Here is a 23,435-nt window from a genome sequence, read left to right as displayed (position 1 = left end):
ATTTTATTTCTATACAACATTTTGTCAAAATTTTATTTCTATACAACATTTTGTCACAATTCTATTTCTATAGAAAATTTTGACAAAATTTTCTATATAAATAAAATTTTGACAAAATTTAGTATAGAAATAATATTTTGACAAAATTTTCTATAGAAATAAAATTTTGACAAAATATAGAAAATTTCGTCAAAAATTTATTTCTATAGAAAATTTTGTCAAAAATTTATTTCGATAGAAAAATTTTTCAAAAATTTATTTCTATAGAAAATTTTTTCAAAAATTTATTTCTATAGAAAATTTTGTTAAAATTATATATTTTTGTCAAAATTTTATTTCTATATAAAATTTTGTCAAAAATTTATTTTTATAGAAAATTTTGTCGAAATTTTATTTCTATAGAAAATTTTGTCGATGTGTAGCAGAAAAAGGGACACATCCTCTTATTTTTAAAATAATGATGATTCTGCAGCCTTTTTCTTTTTTTCAACCAAAGTTAAGCTTCCATTTCGATTCAAGTGCAATTTGGTGGCAAACTTTTGTGCTGCTGCTCATTTGGTGGCCATTATGTTGACTTAGTAATTTACTTTTACATTTTATATTCGTTATGTTGTCTCAAGATGGCAAAGATCGAAAGACGGCAGTCGCTCGATCCATTGGCGAAACGAGTACGCATTTACACACTTGATTTAATGTTATTCCCTTCTTATTCATTTTCTTCTCTATTATCCATTTTTCCTTTTTTTATATAGTTGTTGTTGTTTTTGTGGTATTTTCATTATTTTTGTTTTTGTTTTTCTTGCTTTATTGCAGAGTACACCAGTGGGGACGACAATATTTAGAAATATCCAGGCCCTGGATAAGGATGCCGGTGTTAATGGTTTGGTTGAGTACTTTATTGTTGAGGGTTCTACAAATATTACAGAAGATGAAACGATGACAATTGCTGATGGTTATGGCACATTTGCCATATCATTTCCCCATCAAGGCCAGGTGAGTGGTAACAAAGATATTTTCCAACTAACGATAGTAAAACAAAAAAAAACACAATTATTTCGACAGTGGTTTGGTAGAAACAAAAGAAAAAAAGAAAAAAATATTGAAAATGGTACACAAAGAAAAATTTAGTTCAAAAATAATTTCAGTTAAGAAAAATAAAAATATTGGAATTGGTTTACCTGTCTCTTTTTTGTAAAGCTCTTAACACTGTTAAGGGTAATAAAAAAACAATACAGTACACAATCCAAAATATTGGATTGCTATGGGTAATAAAAAACGATAGAGTACGCCACCCGACATATTGGCCCTAGATCCCACAGAATCATATATTGAGTTGATCTAGTCCTTTATTTCCATCCGGCCGTAAGTCTGTAGTTCGCAAAATAAATGTCCAATTATTATACCATTTTCATTATTTTGGCACAAGGACGAACGCTATTAAATTTGGAAAAATCAGAATCAATTTTAGATATAGCTCCCATAGGTACGTGAATTGCAATGGTAATGTAAAAGTGTCCTTCTAAATCGATACCAAAGAATTGGCCGGAGAATGCTCCAATTTTTCTAAAAGTAAATACGCTATCTCGTCTACAGACGCCAGCAAATAGGCTTCGGTGGAAGAGATAAGCATCTCATTCGGTGGAAAGTTGTATGGGCTTCCTCCTGGTTAGGAAAAAACGACGGATGATTCAGAAGGTTATAGAATATTTCGAGTTGAGGCCACTTTTCTTTTCTGAGCGTAGTGGCAATTTTTCTCTTTAGTGTCAAATAGGCCCAAGACCTTGGCATAATACAAGCCGCAATTATTTAGCACTTCTTCAGGTGGATCGCACTGTGGGAATCGTCGCAAACTGTGGCCATAAACTATCTGGCAGATTGAACAGTCGTTGCTCACTGCAGCCTGTCCTTAGGGTGTACCAGTGAATGTATGTTTTATCGATTTCAACGAAATTACTGTCGTCGGCTTTCTCGCTCACTTCAATCGACGACCTGCCATAGTAGGCAAATGGTCGCACCTAAAACAATATTTGATGATAGTCATCGAAGGACTCCAGTCACCGTACACAACCAAGCTCTTTTTGATTCCACAGTGTTTGCCCCTTTTTTCATTTTCTCGAGCTCCTTATTATTATTATTTTTATACCCTGCGCCACACTGTGGAACAGGGTATTATAATTTAGTATATGCACTTATTAATCACTTATAAATCACTGTACATTCTAAGTACATATTGTTAGGTACCATAAATTCTTCAATTCATCGCGTCTCTATGTAGAACTTCGAATACCTTTAACATTTTCTTTTTTTATTTTGTGATGATTGGTTAGTTTACATTAACTATATTGATGGTTTGATGGCTTTGTTGGTGTCTCTTCTACACCAAGGGACATGACCAATACCTCATCGAACAAAACCAGTTTCACAGAAATATGTCTCACATGATAGGTTTTTGTACCAACAGTAGATCTTCAACATCGGACCCTGTATGCATCATTGGTTTTTTCCATTGACAGCATTAACCAGCAATATTATCGTTAGCATCCTCACATGGATCGATATCATCACCCATCGACCAATACAAAACAAAAACAAAAAAAAACTCCAAGCTAGGGCAAACAAAAACCTTATGAATATTTGTAAGATGAAAATTAATCAAAATCAATTTGCCATAAAAATAGATCACCCAACGTAACTTTGCTGTAAACCATTCGTTGGCATAACGTCACCAGAGCCAGAATCTGTCTAGTGGACAACCACTACACACTAAACTATGTATCCTTTGTGGTTGTTATTCGCCAAAAGAAATCAATCAATTTCAATTACGTTGATTGATCGATCGTAAAAATCCTATCCTGTTCAAAAAGAATACATGAAAATGCGCGGGAGCTATAGCTCTTTTCGATGCTATTAACATCTGTTAAGGATAAGGGAATAATTTTACTTTTTAACACATTGTAATCTTTTTTAGATTGGATGCCATTATTTATAAGTGACTTGACATTCAACATTAGCCATATAATTGGATAGGTTTTTTTTAAGAAAACTTTGAAAGTAAAAACAAAAGACTTAAGACAGAAACTTATCTTTTTATTAGAAAGTGAATGTTTAATTAATATTTGTATTAATGTTTGTAAGTTCTCTTGTGAGACCTACTGTTAAATTTTCTAAGTAGATTACAGAAAAAAAAAGTAAAATTCAACATTCGCATAGGAGTCGTAGGAATTTGAATTTGTCAATGTGTGATAGAAAAATTTTGATTCCAAAAGAGAAAATTTATTTAAAATAAAATAAAAGATCAAATTAAAACAGCGAACAGAAGAGATCAGATCTGAAACAATTTATGTTAACCTATTCCAAAGGAATTCATTGTTATCCGGTTCGGTGTCCGATTTTATATCGGGCCAGTGAACCGGATTGCCGCTATATGAGGTTTCGCTAAAATTTTTATGAAATATATTAAAACCAAAGGACTGACATTAAATAGTACGTATCGAAAATCTAATTTCATATTTTGGAAGCTGTTCATAATCCCCATATGAGACCGAGAACAAGCAAATAATTTAATAAATATTCAGGGGAATTCTTGTTATGATCCGAAAAGGAGCCTTTAAATATAATTAAAGAAGTATTACTCAAGAATCGATATCGACCTTCCTGGTTACCAGTTATGCATCTTTCAATTCATCGTTTTAAGCCACTATGCATTAAACCACCATTTTCCATTTTCATAGCTCTAAAATTCATTTTACTTCGCGCGAGTTAAACGCTATATGTTACCAAATTGCCATCCTTCTAGAAAATTGGAAGGATGACAATTTGGTAACATATAACATATAGAATACGGTGGGTGGCAAGCAATTCGAAGCCCAATTCATGAATTTTTGCCATCGTTCTCAATGACTTGTGGCACGGTGCGTTGTCTTGGTGGAACAACACTTTTTTCTTCTTCATATGGGGCAGTTTTGCTGCGATTTCGACCTTCAAACGCTCCAATAACGCCATATAATAGTCACTGTTGTTGGTTTTTCCCTTCTCAAGATAATCGATAAAAATTAATCCATGCGCATTCCAAAAAAAAGAGGCCATTACTTTGCCAGCGGACTTGGTCAAATGTGAGCTCGCGCGGCACCCATTTTGCACAGAGCTTCCGCATATCCAAATATTGATGAATGATATGACCAACACCTTCCTTTGATATCTTTAAGGCCTCTGCTATCTCGATCAACTTCATTTTACGGTCATTCAAAATCATTTTGTGGATTTTTTTGATGTTTTCGTCGGTAACCACCTCTTTCGGGCGTCCACTGCGTTCACCGTCCTCCGACCTCATTTCACTACGCTTGAATTTTGCATACCAATCAATTATTGTTGATTTCCCTGGGCCAGAGTCCGGAAACTCATTATCAAGCCAAGTTTTTGCTTCCACCGTATTTTATCAAAACACGATATTTCTTTTTTTTCCATTTTTTCACAATAACAAAAGTTGCTTCACAAAAGACGCTCTATCTCACAAACTAATTAACTTACAGACGTCAAATTTTGACACGAATCATTTGAAGGTTGGTACTATATAAAAATAATATGCATTTAATACTAGCGACGCCATCTATGTGTCAGACCGGGGACTTATCAGCCAACCTGTTAAAAAAATCGAACAATTTTTTTTTAAGTACCCAAAAATTCCAAATCGCCACCAATATGCTGATAAAGACCAAGGTGACTCATTTTGAAGGACTGTAATAGGATTCCTAACTAAGGTCTCAAATATCTTGGCTCTAAACAAACAAAGTATCAGAGAACGATCTTTATATATTTTGTATTTATTTTATTTCACCCGTCTACGCAATTAGATATATTTGATCCCTTCGTATGGTAGGTTCGCGAAGCAGTGGACCGATTGGTACTAAACTTCGAATTATTCTTATTTTTGACTATGGACAAAGCTCTATAAAATTTCCTTCTTATAATGCTTCTTTTTATATTGACCATGCATTGTATGGGATCCAAACACTGTGCGACATTCCCCTTATTCGTCTGACATTTGTCTGGACTTTTTATATTTGGAAAAAAAACCGGGAAAACAATTCGCAGCTCAACAAGACCATGGTGAGGCGGGATCTGTGCGATTGTTGAATAACTTATGTATAGACGGAGTCCGTACACCTAACCTAAGGTTTTCGGTTGAAACTGATAACAGGGTATCGTGCATTTTTGTCACTTTATCCTACGTTGTCTCATACAGACCAACGCCCCAGATTTTACTTCTAGTCTCAGGCTTAACCCGCTTGAAAAAATCTAAACCCTCTGGTATTTTCACTACCATTCACTATTCAGTCACGATTCAGTCCCCTTGTCCCTATAAACCCTAAGTAGATAAAGCCCCTAGACTGTGATTTCATTATTTAATGTATAACTGCCAAACATTAACCATTCCATTATTCAAAATTCTTAGAATAGTTCACGAAAGTGAAAGGTCTCTATAGAATATTGATCAAACATTGAGTACTATTTATCGTCATTTATATTTCCATATAATTTGAAAACAAACTACTCCAAAAAACAAACAAAGGAACCTCAATATCACATTCTTAAGAATCTGTAAAGGTTCAAGCGAAAGGAAACCAAAAGAAAAAATAATTGCAACTAAATCCCAAATAGTTATGCTATTGGATTTTTGCGTTGGCGGTTTTCGCTTTTCGTTTATGGGCAAATTCGGCACCATCTATACCCAAATGGTGAAGAGAATGTCTTAAATGCTCCTGCTGATTCACATTGACACCGGGCGACATTGTGTGGCAGTTGAATTTGGAGTTTACTGCAAAGCAAAATATGTAGCTCTAACTTGGTGGTGTCCATTGAACCATGCCTGATTTCATGGGTTGTTGGATTTTCCTTGTGATTTTGAACAAAAGCTAAGATTTTTCCGTTTCTGATAAGCTAATACATCAATCAAACGGTGAGGTTTATGTTTTGACGCTTTTGACAATAAATTCTTTAAATGATTGATGATTGAAGTGTTCATTGATTTGCTGCTGTTGTGCTAAAGCACAACAGAATCATTGTTGGTGATGCTGCTAAGGTTTGTAGCGATTTCCTGGCTCCTACTTTACCACCATCACTACTACCACCTTTACCTGCATCGGCAATTGAGGCATGTAAGATGATATAATCACGATTAAACTACGTAGATAATGTTCTGAGATTTTTTGTTTATTCTTTTGGTTTGCTTTCAACTTTAGCTTCTTCCTCTTCTATTTTATCATTGACCGTAATGCAATATATTTTCTGATACTTATTTGTTTTTCTATATTGGGGAGGGTATACAACATGCTTCATTGGTAGGATAATTTATACTCTACAGCTATCATGGTGTGCTAAAAAACTTATCTACGATATTTCCATATATCGATTTAGGTAGGTCTGCAACTTACAGTACATAAACTCATATATTTCAAACTTATACAATGATTCGGACTTGGCGGACTTACAAAGGCGGCCCCTGGAGCCAAGGCAGTTGAGAAGAGAGTACTCCAAAGATTTAACTTCCTACGGTCACTAATATTCGATACCAATGTGCCCTCAATTCTATGTTATGTGATCCGTCAATTGTTTCTTTCTGCTGTTTCCTATTCCTGGTCACATTCGTGTTTTTTATATGCATGTGCACACCGTCCATTCTTTTACCTAAGATCCGGCGGAAATTATTTTCATTGCATTTACTTTCTTTAGCGGCCTTGATCGTAACTCCAGGTTGTTGGCTATTTCATTTGTTCTTCTTCAGAAGAATGTTAATCCTACCATTTTAGAGTATTTGTATTTTTACGTATAGCCCCATATGTCTTCATCCACTTACAGATACAAGGGACATAAATGCCTAATAATCTGTCTCATGGCAACTAACATACTCCGATCAATTCCGTTTATTGTACGCTTTAGCTCCTCCTTCGTATCTTTAACGAATTCCTTAGTTCCTTTCCTCAAACGGCGGGTATGTCTTGTAAAACACGGTAGTTAGATTGTGGTCAAAGATCTTCTTATCAATTATTATTGGACACAGATGTGTTGGCTAGATCCAGTCCTCTATAGTACTAACTATATGTGCAAAATTTCACCGAAATCGTTTCAGATGTAGATATAGCTCCCATATATGTATCGCCCGATTTTGAAAAATTCGCCCCTAATAATATGTTTTACTATACAGGCCTCATTTCTTAACTGATCGTACTCAAATCTTGCACAAGGTAACCTTTTGTGGTATTAATCAAACCCGCAAAATATTATGCAAATTGGTTCAGATTTTGATAAAGCTTCCATATATATGCATCGCTCGATTTTCCCAAATTTGGCCATAGTACTCTTATTTATTAACCAATGTTAACCAAATTTCAAATTTTGATGTACTAGCCAATCGTATTTATACGTACTTGTAGCTCTTACATAAGAATATTGCTCGATTTTTACAAATTTGGATTTATTGCCCACACTAATTGAACGATTTTCTCTTTTTTTAATAATAGGCTCAATATTAGTGGCATACTAACTCTGTACACTGAAAAAAATATTGTCGTGGGGTCAAAGATTTCATGTCTTTAAAATACGAATGCAAATTTTGCTTAGCATAGAGGACGCATTTCTCTAATATAAAGTTTTTTACTTGTCCAAAAGTCAATAAACTTTTCAATGAAGTCGTATTATCCTTATAATTAAGTGATTTCACTTAAAAATGGGTATCATAACATGAAAGAAAAAACGTTAGGGCTAAGGTCAACTTGACTTTAATAATTCAGAAAAATTCTTTAAATTTAATGAAATTGTCTTTAAATTTGTTGTCTTTCTGCATCTTGACTACAAAGCAAAAAATCGTTCAAATATAGGACATGTTTTTCAACACTTCATTTTAAAGACGCTTTTTACTTGAAACATAGCATAATTACTACTGGAAGTCGAGTCTTAATTTTGAAAATAAAGTTGTCGTTAACTAGTTTTTAAAGGACTTTGATAGCATATGAAGAAAAAAAGCTGAAAAACGAAAAATTAAAATTTGCCCAAATTTAAAAGAGAATTGTGTCCTAAAAGTATCCTTACTTGTATTCTCCGCTTCTTTGGCTCGGAATCAATACCAAAATTTTTAAAGTAAAGACAAAATCTTTGGAACCGGGCATGCTTTTTTTTCAGTGTAGGTGCAATATCAACTACAGCCAGTGTTGCTAGAAGTAGGGGAAATTCCATATATGTAGGGTTTTTCTAATATTTAGCGTTTTGTAGGGACGTAGGGCCACAATGTAGGGACATTTTCACTCTACACAATTTGTAATAATTTTTACATTTTGGTGGCTTTAGAGGAGGAAATTAGAAGCCGACAAGGTTTGATCTTTAACAATGTGTGGTAACAACAGTTACCACTCGTGCCAAAAAAATCTAACAAAATTTGAAGATTACCACAAATTATCACAAATCTACCAAACAAATATTTCTATAGAAATTTTTGTCAAAACTTTACTCCTGCAGAAAATTTTTTCAACATTTTATTTCTATAGAAAATTTTGTCAAAATTGTATTTCTATAGCAATTTGTTTCAAAATACTATTTCTATAAAAAATTTTCTCAAAATTTTATTCGATGGAATTTTTTCTCAAAATTTTATTTCTATAGAATTTATTGTCAAAATTTTATTTCTACAGAAAAATTTCTCACAAAAATTTTTTTATAGAAGCTTTTTCCAAAATTTTATTATTTTGGGTAGAATTCTACCAACTGTGGCAACCGTGGTGGTAATACAAATTTATATTCTAAGTTATATACGTTGCATATTCATGTTTTAAGATAATAATGTACATACAACCAGTTTTGTTTTGTAAAATTTGTTTAAATTTGACGAAAAATATTGTAGGGACAATTGTTTGGGAATGTATGGGAAAGTAGGGAACTTTTGTTTGTCCTTGTAGGGTAAACCGAACATTTTCCCTGGCAACACTGACTATGAGCTATAGCCAGATCGATACAAAACACCCATAAACATGTACCCCTTAATTTTCTTAAATATGCAACTGCGGTTTATCTCCCAGACCTATATCAATGTTACCCCACAAATGCTTATGATTATTAATTCAGTAAGGGTGGCTTAGGGTATGATATAGTCGGCCCCGCCCGACTTTCTACTTTACTTACTTGTTTTTTATCAATTTGTACTTATTTATATAGTTTATATCTATAATTTATTTGTTCTGTATGATAGGGTCATACAGAACAAAATTTTTACGAATCTTTTCTTCTATAGAGTATCCGAGTATCGACTTCCTACTTAACTTTAATAATTTCTCACTTGTTTCATATATAAAACCTCTGATTCTACTAAAATTGTTGTTTGTCTTCTTTTCTTTGGCCTTTTGCAGGTTACCGTGGCTAAAACATTGGATTACGAGAGAATACAACGTTACTATTTGACAATTGTCGCATCGGTAAGTCAAAGTCATGATCAAGAATACAAAACCAAAAACAGAGACAATACCAATAATAAAACCTACACAAAACTCGACAGATCACAGACCAAGGAAACCCGCAAAAAAACACTGTTATATATGGTATAATATATATAGGAAAAGGCCAATGCCAGAGGGAGAGCTATGGATAAAGCAGCTCTAACATCAATGCTTTGTTTTTTCCAAAGAAATATGTCTTACTTTTGAACCCACAACACCAGTGACGACAGTTGTTGACTGTTTTTGGGGGAAGCTTCCTTCAAATCAATTCAATTCAATGATTTTCCAATGGAACCAACCGACAACATTGAAATACAAACCACCGTTCATTGTCATCTCAAAATGCCAAGCGATGGACATATGAGAGTGCTGGTGCTGATGCAGTAGCAATTCTTTTCTCATTCTTTGGGGTCTTTGCAAATTCACTTCCTGGATTAATTTGCCATGCAGCAATGCGAAAGCATAAATCTTTGTAAAATTCAGTTTTGATTCTAATATTTTCATCGAGACAAGGGAGAATAGAATTTATTTTTTATCTTTTTGGGGGAAAACTGCTTTAAACATCGATTCTGAAAGGCATCATGGGCCATAGTATTTACATTCATGGGCCGCCACCAATTCACTTGTAATAAGAAACAAAAACAAAACAGCTATGCCAAGCGAATGTCTTTGTTTTAGGTTTTTTTTTTCGTTTTTCCCCAGACCATATAGCAACAGAAACATTGATGTATACACATGCTTAAGCGCCTTCCAAAGAACATACATTACTTGTTGACTTCAATACATTACATTTGCCATGATGTCGATGCTTCTGTTTTGTTGCGCTTTTACTCTGGTACACTATCATCAACGTTAGATGTTTCTTTGGATTTCTAGCCGAAAAAATGCCTAAATATGGTTTTATGGCAGCGCAAAAAAGGAGCTACATTTGACAAAAGACACAAACAAAAAAAACGACAAATACAAAATAAATCTTTGATCACAGTAATTTTTGTGATGTGAATTGTGAACAATTATACCCAAAATCTATTGAATCGGTATATGAATCAGCCAGGTTGAAGTTCAAAGCAGAGCTATACGAAAAGTGGCATTTGCAATAAAAGTTGACCTACTCATTTTAAAAAATATAAATAATATGTATACACACAAAAAAATACTTCGGGAAATTGTAGACAACCGAAAAACCGGTGTAGATAATTTCGTATGCATACTTATGTTTCTCTTAGAAAAGTTATGATATGAGAAGAAGGGACAAGTTTTCATCATAGTACTAGGATCGTTTACACGATTACTTGGGTTGCCTTTTATATTTCGGGATTGGCAACCAGAGATTTCCAATATGCCAACTGACAGTTCTATCATAAAGCTTGCCATTTTTTGAGGTTATACATACTCAAAACTTTTTGACATGCGAGCACTAGTTTTTCTCTTTATACCAACAAAACAGATCCATCCCGCCCAAGAAATGAAATTAAATCGTGAATATTTTCGTACGACTATTTTCGACAACAGTGCATCAATGAAATTTTTGGCGATTATTCCCTCTCAAGGACCAGCGTTTATCGATGATAATGTGAATTAACCGTCCAGCAAAAAAAATTTTTTTATATTCTAATGCGTAATTTTAACTTTTTTTTCTTTTAAATCGGTTAAAACAGAGTAAGAATTAATGAAATGGTAGAAATTATTCAAATTTTGTCGACAAAAATGATAAATCCGTTCTAGAAAAATTGTAAATTTTTGAAAATATTTGAGGACAAATACACAAGCGTTAAAATACATAAAAATCATAAAAAATAATTTATTTGGCAAAATATCGCAATAGTTTTTATCTACATATAAAACACTGAATTCTAATCACACCTTAAAAAGTGATGCGAATTCAGTGCAACGTCTATTGAAATGGTGGACATCCGTCCTATGACAAGCCCATGTTAAATTCATCGCTTCTGCGCCAATTTTGAACCACTTCCTTGTCCAAAAAGAACATTTTCAGTACTTTTTCGGCGACGCTTTTTTTTGCTGGGCGTAGTCGTATTTCACTCCAAGACGTCTAAAATCGATTGTTTTTTCGGAAACCATTGATGCTGTGCGCCAATGCAAGATCGTCATGTGACCAGAGAATGAAGCCGACCCATTGTTGTCGGCGGTGGCAGCGGTTTGACGGCTAAGCCTATATACATTTGTATATTCGGCGGCGGACAATTATCTATTATAAAATTTGAAATTATCAGTTTGAAATTATTCGGATGGTAATGAGATAGTTGTACAACCATTCTTACAATCTAACTTACATTTCATTCAAATTTTCTAAGCAAAATTTTTGCAAAATTATAATGGCAACTTGATATCGACGGATTTTGAAAAAAAAAATAAAACAATTATTAATTTTTTCTGATTTAAATCAAAATTTTTGATTAATTGGCGGCTAATTTTGAGTCGAGATGTGTCGACATATTCGGCGGAGGCTTCGACTCGGCGGCTTCATTCTCTGCATGTGACCTAACGTGAGATTGTTACAACCTTAGGCATTCATGAAACAAGCATACATTCAATATTGCAAAAGTTGCTTTCGCACGAAGCATTTCCAAACTGGACATGTCGCAATCGTACCACTAGAACAACGTAGAACAGTCATTATGTGTGGTACTTAACCATTTCCCAATTGTCTTCCAAGAAATCAGGAATACCAACCGATCGATTTGGTGGATCATACACCATTTACAGAGAAAGTGAACGACGAGTCGGGGCGACGATTTTAGCAGACGCAAACTGTGTATTAATTCATTTTTATTTTTTTTTTTTTTTTGCTTAGTTTTAAATATCTGAAATCCGTTGAAAGAAGACATAATTCCGCGACATTACCAACAAAATGTTTGTCCTAACTTATATAGTTTAGGCGCAGTGCTCTGTTGAAGTTTCACTTGTTGTTAGTTTTTTATTGTTTTGTCATAAAAATAATTGTTACGCGTTTTCGTATTTCAGACTTTTTGAACAAACAAAAATAAGTAGAAAAGTGAAGTTTTGTATTCGAAACAACATTTCTGGCGAAGTCTTAAAATATACGTATTTTTGGGATTATGTTGGACATATAGTAAAAGGGTGATACGGTCAAAATTTGGTCAATATAAACTTGACGTATTTCTTTCAATTTTGCATTTAAAAAACCTGAACACCCCTCATTTTGAAGGTGTGTGTGTAGAATGTTGCTCCTATTTTGATTTTGGAATTTACTCTTCAGTTGTCAAAATGCCGTCCAAGCAAGAAGAGCAGCGTATCAAAATTTTGCTCGCGCATCGCGAAAATCCGAGCTACTCGCACGCAAAGCTGACAAAATCGCTAAAAGTTGCCAACTCAACCGTTACATATGTAATTGAAGTGTTTGGGAACGTTTGTCGACAGCCAGGAAGTCTGGATCGGGGGGAAATCGAAAACCGGAAGCCGCTGAGACGACAAAGAGAGTTGCCGGTAGTTTCAAGCGAAACCCTAGCCTCTCTCTCCGAGATGCCGCAAATAAGCTGGGTGTATCGTCTACAACCGTGCATCGAGCCAAAAAACGAGCCGGACTATCGACTTACAAGAAGGTAGTGACTTCAAATCGCGATGATAAACAAAACGGCCAAAGCGCGATCCCGGAGGCTGTACACGACGATGCTGACGAAGTTTGACTGCGTGGTAATGGACGACGAAACCTACGTCAAAGCCGACTACAAGCAGCTTCCGGGACAGGAGTTTTATACGGCAAAAGGAAGGGGAAAGGTAGCAGATATTTTTAAGCACATAAAACTGGCAAAGTTCGCAAAGAAATATCTGGTTTGGCAAGCCATCTGTACCTGATGCTTGAAAAGCAGCATTTTCATAGCTTCCAGGACTGTCAACCAAGAAATTTAAGTGAAAGAGTGTTTGAATAAACGTTTGCTGCCTTTCCTGAAGAAACACGGTTGTTCCGTACTGTTTTGGCCGGATTTGGCATCTTGCCATTACGGTAAAAAGGCCATGGAGTGGTACGCCGCCAACAACGTTCAGGTGGTTCCCAAGGACAAGAACCCTCCCAACACGCCAGAGCTCCGCCCAATTGAGAAATACTGGGCTATTGTCAAGCGGAACCTAAAGAAGACCAAAAAAACTGCTAAGGACGAGCAGCAGTTCAAGGCAAACTGGCTTTCTGCGGCGAAGAAGGTGGACAAGGTGGCTGTACAAAATCTAATGGCAGGTGTCAAGCGTGTGGCCCGGCAATTCGGATTTGGAAAAGCGAAAGCCTAACTGAATATTTTTCCTGAATTTTATACTAATTGAACTTGAAAAAGAAATTTAATTTGATTTTTTAAATAAACGATTTCACCGATTTACACGCGTTTTCCCTTGACCAAATTTTGACCGTATCACCCTTTAGAGCTCAAATTTTTTATTGTTCGAGTTTTGTATAATCACACTAAATTACCTGCAAACAATTGGAGTGCTTTTTTTAAATAATGCCCTTTTTGACAAGCCCAGTATGAAAACACAATCAATTTACCCACATATTTTCCACTGGTTTTACTTTATGCGTTTGTTTTGATAGTGATATTTCCATTTTTGAAGTTGTTATAAGAGCATACAGTCAGAAAAATGTGTTTCAATTCAAAGCTTTTGACCTTCCCTTAAGGATTTTGCTATTGTATCAATCTAGAGCTATCTAGGTTGAAATCTAGGCTCTGTGAATTTAAAACTAGGATGCAAATCTCATTTATCGAATTTTCGTTCACTTTTTACGATATATCAACACAGATATTCAGGTATAAATAAATTTCAATATAAAAATCCAAATTATAAAAGATAACATATTTCAAAGCAAAAACATTTTTCTTAATTTCAAACCAACTTTAAACCAAAGATTTGCAATCCTTCAAATAATTATTAGACTATTTTGAAGTTTTTTTTATTTTTAATCCAATGATTCAATATCACAGTTAATTAAAATATTATTATCTTAAATCATTTCTTTCTTTATACTAATGGAAATTGGCCTTATTTGAAGAACTTATTATTTGAAGAACAAATTATTTTCCGCCGTCGATGGGTAGCCTTCATGTTTTGACCTTGACCTGGCATCGAATGACTTCTTTTTATTCCCGTATGTAACAAATAAAATGAGATGTCAACGTTTTTTGACACATGAAGATGGGGTAGATGCGTTTAAAATATTTAATAGGTATGCTTCAACAATTGTTTCAAACTAGAGGTGTGTGCGTGAGTGAAATTCAACTCACACTCACGCACATTCACGAAGCCAAATATTTATTCACGCACGATAAGTGTCATAGCCACTCACATTCACGAAATGAAAAGCAGTACTCACGCACGCTCATGCAAGAACTACTTTTACATACTCACGCTAACGCACGATAATTCGAGAGACTCACGACATTTTCTAACTGGGAATGAGCAAAGGTAACAAAATTCATATATAAAATATAGTTCGACAGCTAAATTAATTTCAGTTAACATACAAGTATTAAATCTTGAATATTTTCATGAACGTGATTTTGCAGAAATTTTATTCACGCACGTTCACGAACCGATTTTATTACTCACGCACGCTCACGCACGACATATTTGTTTTAGTCTCATTCACGCACATTCACAAGAGTTCCTTCAGATTTTATTCACGACAATTTCGTGTCACGCGCACACCTCTAGTTCAAACGCATGCAAAAGTGTATAGATCTTAAAGGGCAATATTTTGAAAACCATTAAAACGATTTTCGGTTATTAATATTTGTTTGTGTTCACTAATCCAAAAATATAAAAGGCAAGCCTCGTATTTGTTTTGTTTGTCTTATTTTTTTTTTCAAATATTCTCATTGAAACTACTGTGAATTAATCCGGGATTAAAGCATTGAAAACTCACAATATACACTCCCATACGTACCATTCGATGATTCCATGCAATCGTACATCAAATGTCTCTTAGCCATTTTCTATCTGGAATTGGTTTGAAATGCTCACAACTCCAATACAAATAACATTGGACATTGCCGCTATTACATTTCTCCACTTCTTCGATATGCTCCTGTTGCCAAGCTCTATATGTTCTCTGACTGTATTTGGATTTTGGCATTTCACATTGTTGGGGCAAACAACAAATTGCTGTTGATACACGTTTGGCTTCTGTGGCATGTGTATCTATATTTGTCTGTCCATTTGGTCTTTCTATACGTCCAATATTTATTGTTGGTGCCTTTGGTTGGTTGTTACCAATTTCAAATGTTTTACAATTCATCGTTGCATTTCGCATTTGCAATATTCGGTTATATGCGTATGCATTTCTGAGCCACGGTATTCTCCTTTTAGTATTCGGTTGCTCTGCTTGTCAGTGTTTGCAGTAGGATTCCTCACGATTTCTCTTCATTTTTTTGTGTGTGTTTGCCACTGAATCACTTAGGCTTTTGTATGCTTTATGCACGCTTTCGCATCGAGCGACAAAAGTAATAAATTTTATTTGTTTTAAAATAATATATATTTGTTTTTATTTTATTTTTGTTGTAGTTGTTGTTGTTTGTAGACTTGCATTTCATTGCATTTATTGGCAATTCGGTTTCAATTCATTTCCATTTTGTTCTCTCTATTTTGGGGAGCTTTAAAGCCGCTGGAGAGGTTTTTGCGAAAGTACACATTGCGAAGAGATACACTATGAAAAATTAACCAGCTAAACCAATACCTGCGATGATTCAATTGGTATTTGTAATACGGAGTAGGCCGCATTACAATTGAATATTCTGCTTGCCACAATTCTATATTGATCCAAGTTATTATAGTGCTGTAAAGTATAAATAATTTTTCACAGTGTCATTTATGCATAATGACAATGTTGCCTATTTCACGTATGGTGTTATGTGCCACAGTTTGTTGTATCCTGTGCTATTTGCTGTTGTCTCTTCTGTCGGCAGCATGTTATGGATTTATTATGTATACCAATAGCAATGGCGAATACGAAATGTGCCATTGCACACCTTGTGGTGGTGGCATCTATCAAGAAAATGTTGGAAAATGTGTGAGAATAGTGATGGCAGAAATGTAATATGCTTTACGAATATTTCAAAGTTGTTCGCCAGTTTCTATACCGTATTGTCAAAGAATGCAAATGGTATTGTTGATGTTATTTAAGACGTAATCCTATTGTATAGTCAACTATAATGGTAAGATACTTTACCATATATGGTGATATTTCAATAACGCAAAGTGTTTTGGAATTCACACATTGTTCGTTTGCAAATCATGTAGAAAAAAATGCCACAAAGAACTTCTAAATAGAATTATTCTTTATATACCTCGGATGGGGAGGAGGGCAAAATAGGATGTTTTAAATTTATACTTGGGACTTATATGATGAAAAACGTACAATATATCATATCGTTGCAGATTGGCTGACTATAGAAAAAGAGGCTAAATTTTGCAATTGGGTCTCTATCGGAGGATAAAAGTGCACTTAAATAGGATATGTAGATATTGTATAAATAGCCTGAGTAGGCAGAAAAAACCATGCAATTTGAAACAAAGCTGGTTCTATAAAAGATAGTGGCTCACGGCTTATACAATAGATTGCTGGAAATTCCTCATCGAGATGGTTGAGCAGCTCAATACGGAACTTAGTCTTGGGTCTGCTCTATCGTAAAGATTGACATTTTTGAAGTTATAGGTACTCAGAAACTTTTGTCATACGACCGCTATTTATATTGTTTACAGCAACTTACCAGATGAGATGAATCTTTCGCCCAAAGAATGAAATTAAATCGTGAACATTTTCGTGCGATTATTTTTTACAACTTTCGATGTGGATTAACATAACAACTTAATTCAATTTTTGGCGATGAAGCTCCGACAAGGACCGGTGTTTATCAATTGTATGATGAATTCAATCAAGGTTAGGTTAGGTGGCAGCCCGATGTATCAGGTTCACTTAGACTATTCAGTCCATTGTGATACCACATTGGTGAATTCAATCAAGGTCCACTCCAAAACGAATTTCGTGGAGATCGTCAAAAATCATATTTAATATTTCTCTAATCCCGAAATATTAAAGACAACTCTCGTAATAAATGTTGAGTTACTCAGAATCGATAGTTGTCGAAGGAGAAAAATCGCCTTATACACCACCTATGCAATTCAATTCATCGACCGATACCTATTTTTTCTTTTCTAATTCAATCACCAAATTAATTGATCCAATTAATTTTTTAATTGAAATGTCTTCAATCACGAAAATGATAGTATCACTCACAGTTTTAATTGGACATAGAAAAAATTCTTGATTAAAAAATTAATTGATTTTTTGCAAATTTCGATTTTTTAATTGATTCAATTAAAACTTTAATTGATGTTGATTGCAAAACTCAATTATTTATTAAAAAAGGTAACTATTTTTAATTACTTTCTGAATTGGCTTAGAGTTTTTATTTGGATTAACAAATGATTGTTTGAAATATATTTTTAATTAAAAATTAAAAAAAAATCAGCACTTTTTCAAACTGAATTAGTCTTCCGAATTTGATTAAAAAGTTAATTGTATCAATTAATTTTTCAATTAAAAATTTTTAAATTTTCAATCATTGACGTAATTAACTTAATGTTAAAAAGTTAATTGTATCAATTAATTTATTAATTGAAAAAATGTTCAACTTCAATTACATTTTTAATTGGAAATATTTTGGTGATATTTGTTTCTGTGTATGCGTCTAAGATGGTATTAAAACTATTTAGGGAAATTGAAACATCTAGCTCAAAGTTATTATTTATATTATTAAATACCTTTAGAGATCTCAAAATTGACTCAAAGGATGCATTGTTAGTTCTACGAGCAGGAATAGTAAAATAGTCATGACTTCGCCCATAGAATGAATCAATAAATAAATTTCTCTTAAGATACTCTGGGGCATCAATCGTTAAGGCTAAGTATTTATAAAACCACCCTTTTCACTTTTGCAATTTTTTTTTAGTATATCAAACATATTCGAACAATTTATTTATTAGTTATATAATAATTAATCGGAACATTTTTGTTCTTTTTATAATTATCTTTCATTGAATCGAAATGTCGGCATTTAACTTATCGCAATTCTTAATTCGATAAATATTAATTACATTTTCACAAAAATGTATTTTTTCCATATTTTTATTTATTTCTTCTTTTTTGTTGCTTGTATTTCTTTTTTAGATAGAATGTTATTAAAATATTCATAAAATTTCCATTTTCCACCACATTTTTATATTTAGTTGGAAATTTGGAAGATAGCATTTGCACAAGTTCTTTTACTCCGGAGTTGCATACCTTGTGCTCCTGGCTTCAGGTCGATACACGCAGAGAAGGAACATGATCACCCCAACTATGTTTTAAGAGCAAAATGTTATTTTTGGACGGTGAACATGGAGCATTTTTGTCACAAAAATCTTGATTTCTTGGCAAACATATACATGGTCGCCGAAATCAGCTACATAATTTTGAATAAAATAACATGGTTGTGGCAAACATGTTACATGCTCACCGTCCAAAAATAACTTTTTGCTTTTTAAACATGTTTGGGGTGATCATATTCCTTCTGTAGGTGTAGCGGAAAATAGTTTTACAACTAAAACATAATATTACCATTTTTTTAATTTGTGCAAAATAATATTTCTTTGCTTAGTTTTCTTATGGTCATATATTATTTTCTGTTTCATATCCAATGTTCGTATTTTTTCTCATATGAAAAAATATTTAAATTATTGCCCTTTCACGCTTGGCACAAATTGACGAATGTTTTGTATGCCCCAAAACAAAACAAATCGAAGTGACAATTATGGCAATTTAAAGCAACTAACAATGCGGATGATGCTACAGGCACAATCATTAGAATTTCGAAAATTAACTTTTAATTCCATTAACATTAAAATCACATCGAAACAATTCATGATGGCCTCTCAAAGTAGTAAAAAAAAATAAAAAAAAACAACGAAGAATCACGACAATGATTCAAGTTTTAGTTTGTGGGGACAAACAGCAAACATCTTGAATACAACGAAGCCTTAGACGATGGTGGTGATGATGACAAAAAGATGACACTTGCCTCAAACTTTAACCTGTAAAGGTATTTTTGGTGACGTTCGTTTGGTGATGCTCAACAACAATACTCACACACATATAAACATACCACTGGCGGCAAGGAGTAAAAAAATAGTTTTAAGTTAAAGCCAAAGATCGAATGAATACAAAGAGACCATTATGGCATTAACACTACTTGGCACCTGAATAGGTTTCCAATATATATATTTTTGAGAATAACACTGACGTTCGTGGTGGGTATTGGTTGTGATGGTGGTGTTTAATGACACAGTAATGAGCAACCACATTAATGCTTTTTGGGACCAGCAGCTATAAAACCAACACGCTTTTCAACAAGCATTAGTGAGCGTTTTGATAATGCCCCTCGGCTTACTATTGGAGTGGCAGGCTAGCTGTATATCCGTTGTACCAGCCTGATACTATAAGGAATACAGTTTTACTCATTTTGCTGTTGTTAGTGAGTCTAGTCACCGATCTCTTTAAAGCTCAGAGCATGACACGATTTTCAACATGGGAAAAAAAAGATTAAATGAATAATAGACGTCTTAGCAGCCAGGTCTTCGTCATCTTAGACCACTACTGGTGGTGGTGGTGGTGTTATTTTGGTGGCGATTTTATAGCCACTTTTTTCACTCAATAATTGGCAATATTTAGGTGGTAAACATTGTTTACCATACGTTCAAATACTTGGCCGTTTTGATGTACGTATTTCACAGTAGTGACACTCATACGACATTCATACTCTCTTGCTGTCATTCATGCATTCAAGCTCATGGTATGAGTTACAGTATGGGTTTGGTACAGTATGTTAAAACAAAAGACTTAAGAAACATACTGTGTGCAATTAGGACTGCTCAATCCGCTTAAACTTGTAAAGAGTGCTGAAACGATTTGCTGTTTTAACTAAAAAACTAGTATTCTTGTCTAAACAACAGGAATTTGGGGCTTCAGTATGAATCCTTCATAAATTGTCTGAACCGAATGACTTCAATTCTAAGCCGATGCATATTTATTTTCTTTTAGAACAGTTCGAAGGCATAACACATCGCTAACAAAATACGCATCTATAAAATTAGCACCTTTCGTATTATTAGTTTATAAAGACTGAAAAATATATTGTCGTACACTGAAAAAATATTGTCGTGAGGTCAAAGATTTCATGTCTTTAAAATACGAATGCAAATTTTGCTTAGCATAGAAGAGCACTTCTCTAATATAAAGTTTTTTTCCTTGTCCAAAGTCGATAAACTTTTCAATGAAGTCGTATTGTCCTTATAATTAAGTGATTTGAATTAAAAATGGGTATCATAACATGAAAGAAAAAATGTTTGGGCTAAGGTCAACTTGACTTTAACAATTCAGAAATATTCTTTAAATTTAATGAATTGTCTTTAAATTAGTTGTCTTTTTGTATCTTGACTACAAAGCAAAAAATCATTCAAATATAGGACATGTTTTTCAAAACTTTATTTTAAAGAAGTTTTTTACTTGAAACATAACATAATTTCTACTGGAAGTCGAGTCTTAATTTGGAAAATAAAGTTGTTGTTAACTCGTTTTTAAAGGACTTTGATAGCATATGAAGAAAAAAAGATGAGAAAGCGAAAAATTAAAATTTGCTTCCTAGAAGCAAGTACACAAAACCCAAATTTAAAAGAGAATTGTGTCTTAAAAGTATCCTTACTTGTATTCTCCGCTTCTTTGGCTCGGAATCAATACCAAATTTTTTAAAGTAAAGACAAAATCTTTGGAACCGGGCATGCTTTTTTTTTCAGTGTATAGTCAAAAAATTGTTGTTCTTAAACAAAATTTCTTGTCCTTAAATTTTTGCTTAGCATAGAAGACGCATTTCTCTAATATAATTTTTTTTGCATTGTCCAAAAGTTGACAAACTTTTCAATGAAGTCGGTTTGTCATTATAATTCAGTGATTCAACTTAAAAATGGGTATCCTTACATGAAAGAAAATTTTGTTAGACTAAGGTCAACAAGGCTTTAACAATTCTGAAAAATTCTTCAAAATAATGAAATTGTCTTACAATTTGTTGACTTTTTGCATCTTGACTACAAAGCAAAAAATCGTTCAAAAATTGGAGATGTCTTTCAATGAATTATTTTAAGACGTCTTTTTACCTGAAACGTACCATAATTTCTACTTGAACTCGTGTCTGAATTTTTAAATCAAAATTGTCGTTGTCATGCTTTAAAGGACTCTGATATCGCATGAAGAAAAAAGTTGAGAAAAAATTAATGAATTCGAAATTATTTCCTAAAAATGTAAAAGAGAATTGTGTCTTACATGTATTCTTACTTAAATTCTCCACTTCTTTGGCTCGGAATCAATACCAAAACCATTAGTGTAAAGACCAAATATTTGCAAAGGGCAAGTCTTTTTAGTGATATATACAATTTTGAGTGAATCACCCTCAGTAGTTTTGAGATGTGAGAACAGGCAATAATTTTTAGGGCTTTATATGGGGTATACGCAGGATGCGGAAGCAATTCAAAGCCCAATTTAATTTTTGTTATCATTGTCACTTGAAACGGCGTGAACTATGTTGGTGAATGCTATGATCCACGTGCCAATTAGCATTACGTTTTTAAAAATAATCAAAAGTCAGTTTAATCGGTCGTCGTACTCGCTATGAAAGCTAACGTAAATTCGTATTATTAGATTGGCTGACCTAAACAGAGCTGTCATGTATTCCGAATATTGCTATTCGATTTTTGACTTAATCATGTTGTCGATGAAGTAAAAATCGAATAGCAAGATTGTTGGACAAGCAGTAGTGAATATAAGTTAAGACCACGAAAGAGCACATATTTTTGTTTTTATTTAGATTTTATCGCATACTTTCTATTTGAAACCACAGTGCAACATTCACATTACCTACAATTATACTTGCGAATCCGTTAACTTAAAACACTAACGCCTATGATATTGATATTGATTGAAAGTTTTAATTGAATTAAAGTCACAATGTACACTAATGCATTTACCCAAAAATATGTAACTAAGAAACAAAACAAAACCATTTTCATTGATGTCTAAAATTTGGTGGGAAAAATCCTTTAAACTAATCTCAGTGAAGGAATTTTTTTGGAGTTTTTGTTTGGCATTTATCTCCACTCTAACTGTTAACTCGATTTAGTATTAAGCTCTGAAACAGTGGATTCTTTGCTTGCTTTCGTTCACAGCTCAGTTTGACTTATGTGTCAACATTGTTAAATGATTACCACACATATGTCAACAAAGTTGAAAGTCAACAGATTGGATCGAATGTCGATGCGCCGCTGTTTGGACCGCTTTAAACCTAAGCGCTATTCACTGGAAATCTTTTGACATTTCTTTTCGCACAGCACAACTAAAGTGGCAGAATAGAAACGTACGTGGTATGTATGTAACATGATCGAAAGAATGGCTAGTTAGATGGACCAAAAAGCCACACAAAAGATGGATGGACGGACATAGGGAATGTATAGCGAGCTTTCAGTGAGTGAGTTTGTTGAATTTTGTTGTCACGTTTTGCTGAGTGTCACGTTAAATTCTATTCAGGTGTCAAGTTGTTCAACCAAAACGAAGATATTCTTCTCATCTCTTCATCTGCCTCTCTCTTTTTTTGTTGTTTGTTTTTTGCTCTTTGGTATGGTGTATGTGTCTTAAGTTTTTTGTTTCAAGTATTATTGCTTTCAAATGTCACCCAGTATTTTATTGCTATACGAAACCAGATGTTTGCAAAAGGATTTAGTAAAAGAAAAACTTAGGCGAAAATCAACTGCACTTTATTATCTATCAGAATTTAGTAGTTTGTTCTATTGTGGAAAATAACTGTAGTCCGGAAAACGGACAATGTGTGTTTTTCAGTATTTTCCTAGTTC

The 23,435-nt window shown here is 33.7% G+C and overlaps 1 protein-coding gene across 2 annotated transcripts in view; it reads left to right on the top strand.

The window, feature by feature from the left end:
* Window positions 1-23,435, top strand: part of Cad99C (cadherin 99C) — a 398,863-nt gene that overhangs the window by 325,023 nt on the left and 50,405 nt on the right. For both annotated transcript variants that reach the window (XM_075290410.1, XM_075290327.1), the window contains 2 exons: window positions 814-993; window positions 9,393-9,458. In XM_075290410.1, coding sequence (XP_075146525.1) covers window positions 814-993; window positions 9,393-9,458 — 246 coding nt within the window. The remainder of the gene's footprint in view (window positions 1-813; window positions 994-9,392; window positions 9,459-23,435) is intronic.

The sequence above is a fragment of the Haematobia irritans genome, chromosome 1 (assembly GCF_050003625.1).
Source record: "Haematobia irritans isolate KBUSLIRL chromosome 1, ASM5000362v1, whole genome shotgun sequence".
NCBI classification, from domain to species: domain Eukaryota; kingdom Metazoa; phylum Arthropoda; class Insecta; order Diptera; family Muscidae; genus Haematobia; species Haematobia irritans.
This window is presented reverse-complemented; position numbering and strand designations above follow the sequence as displayed.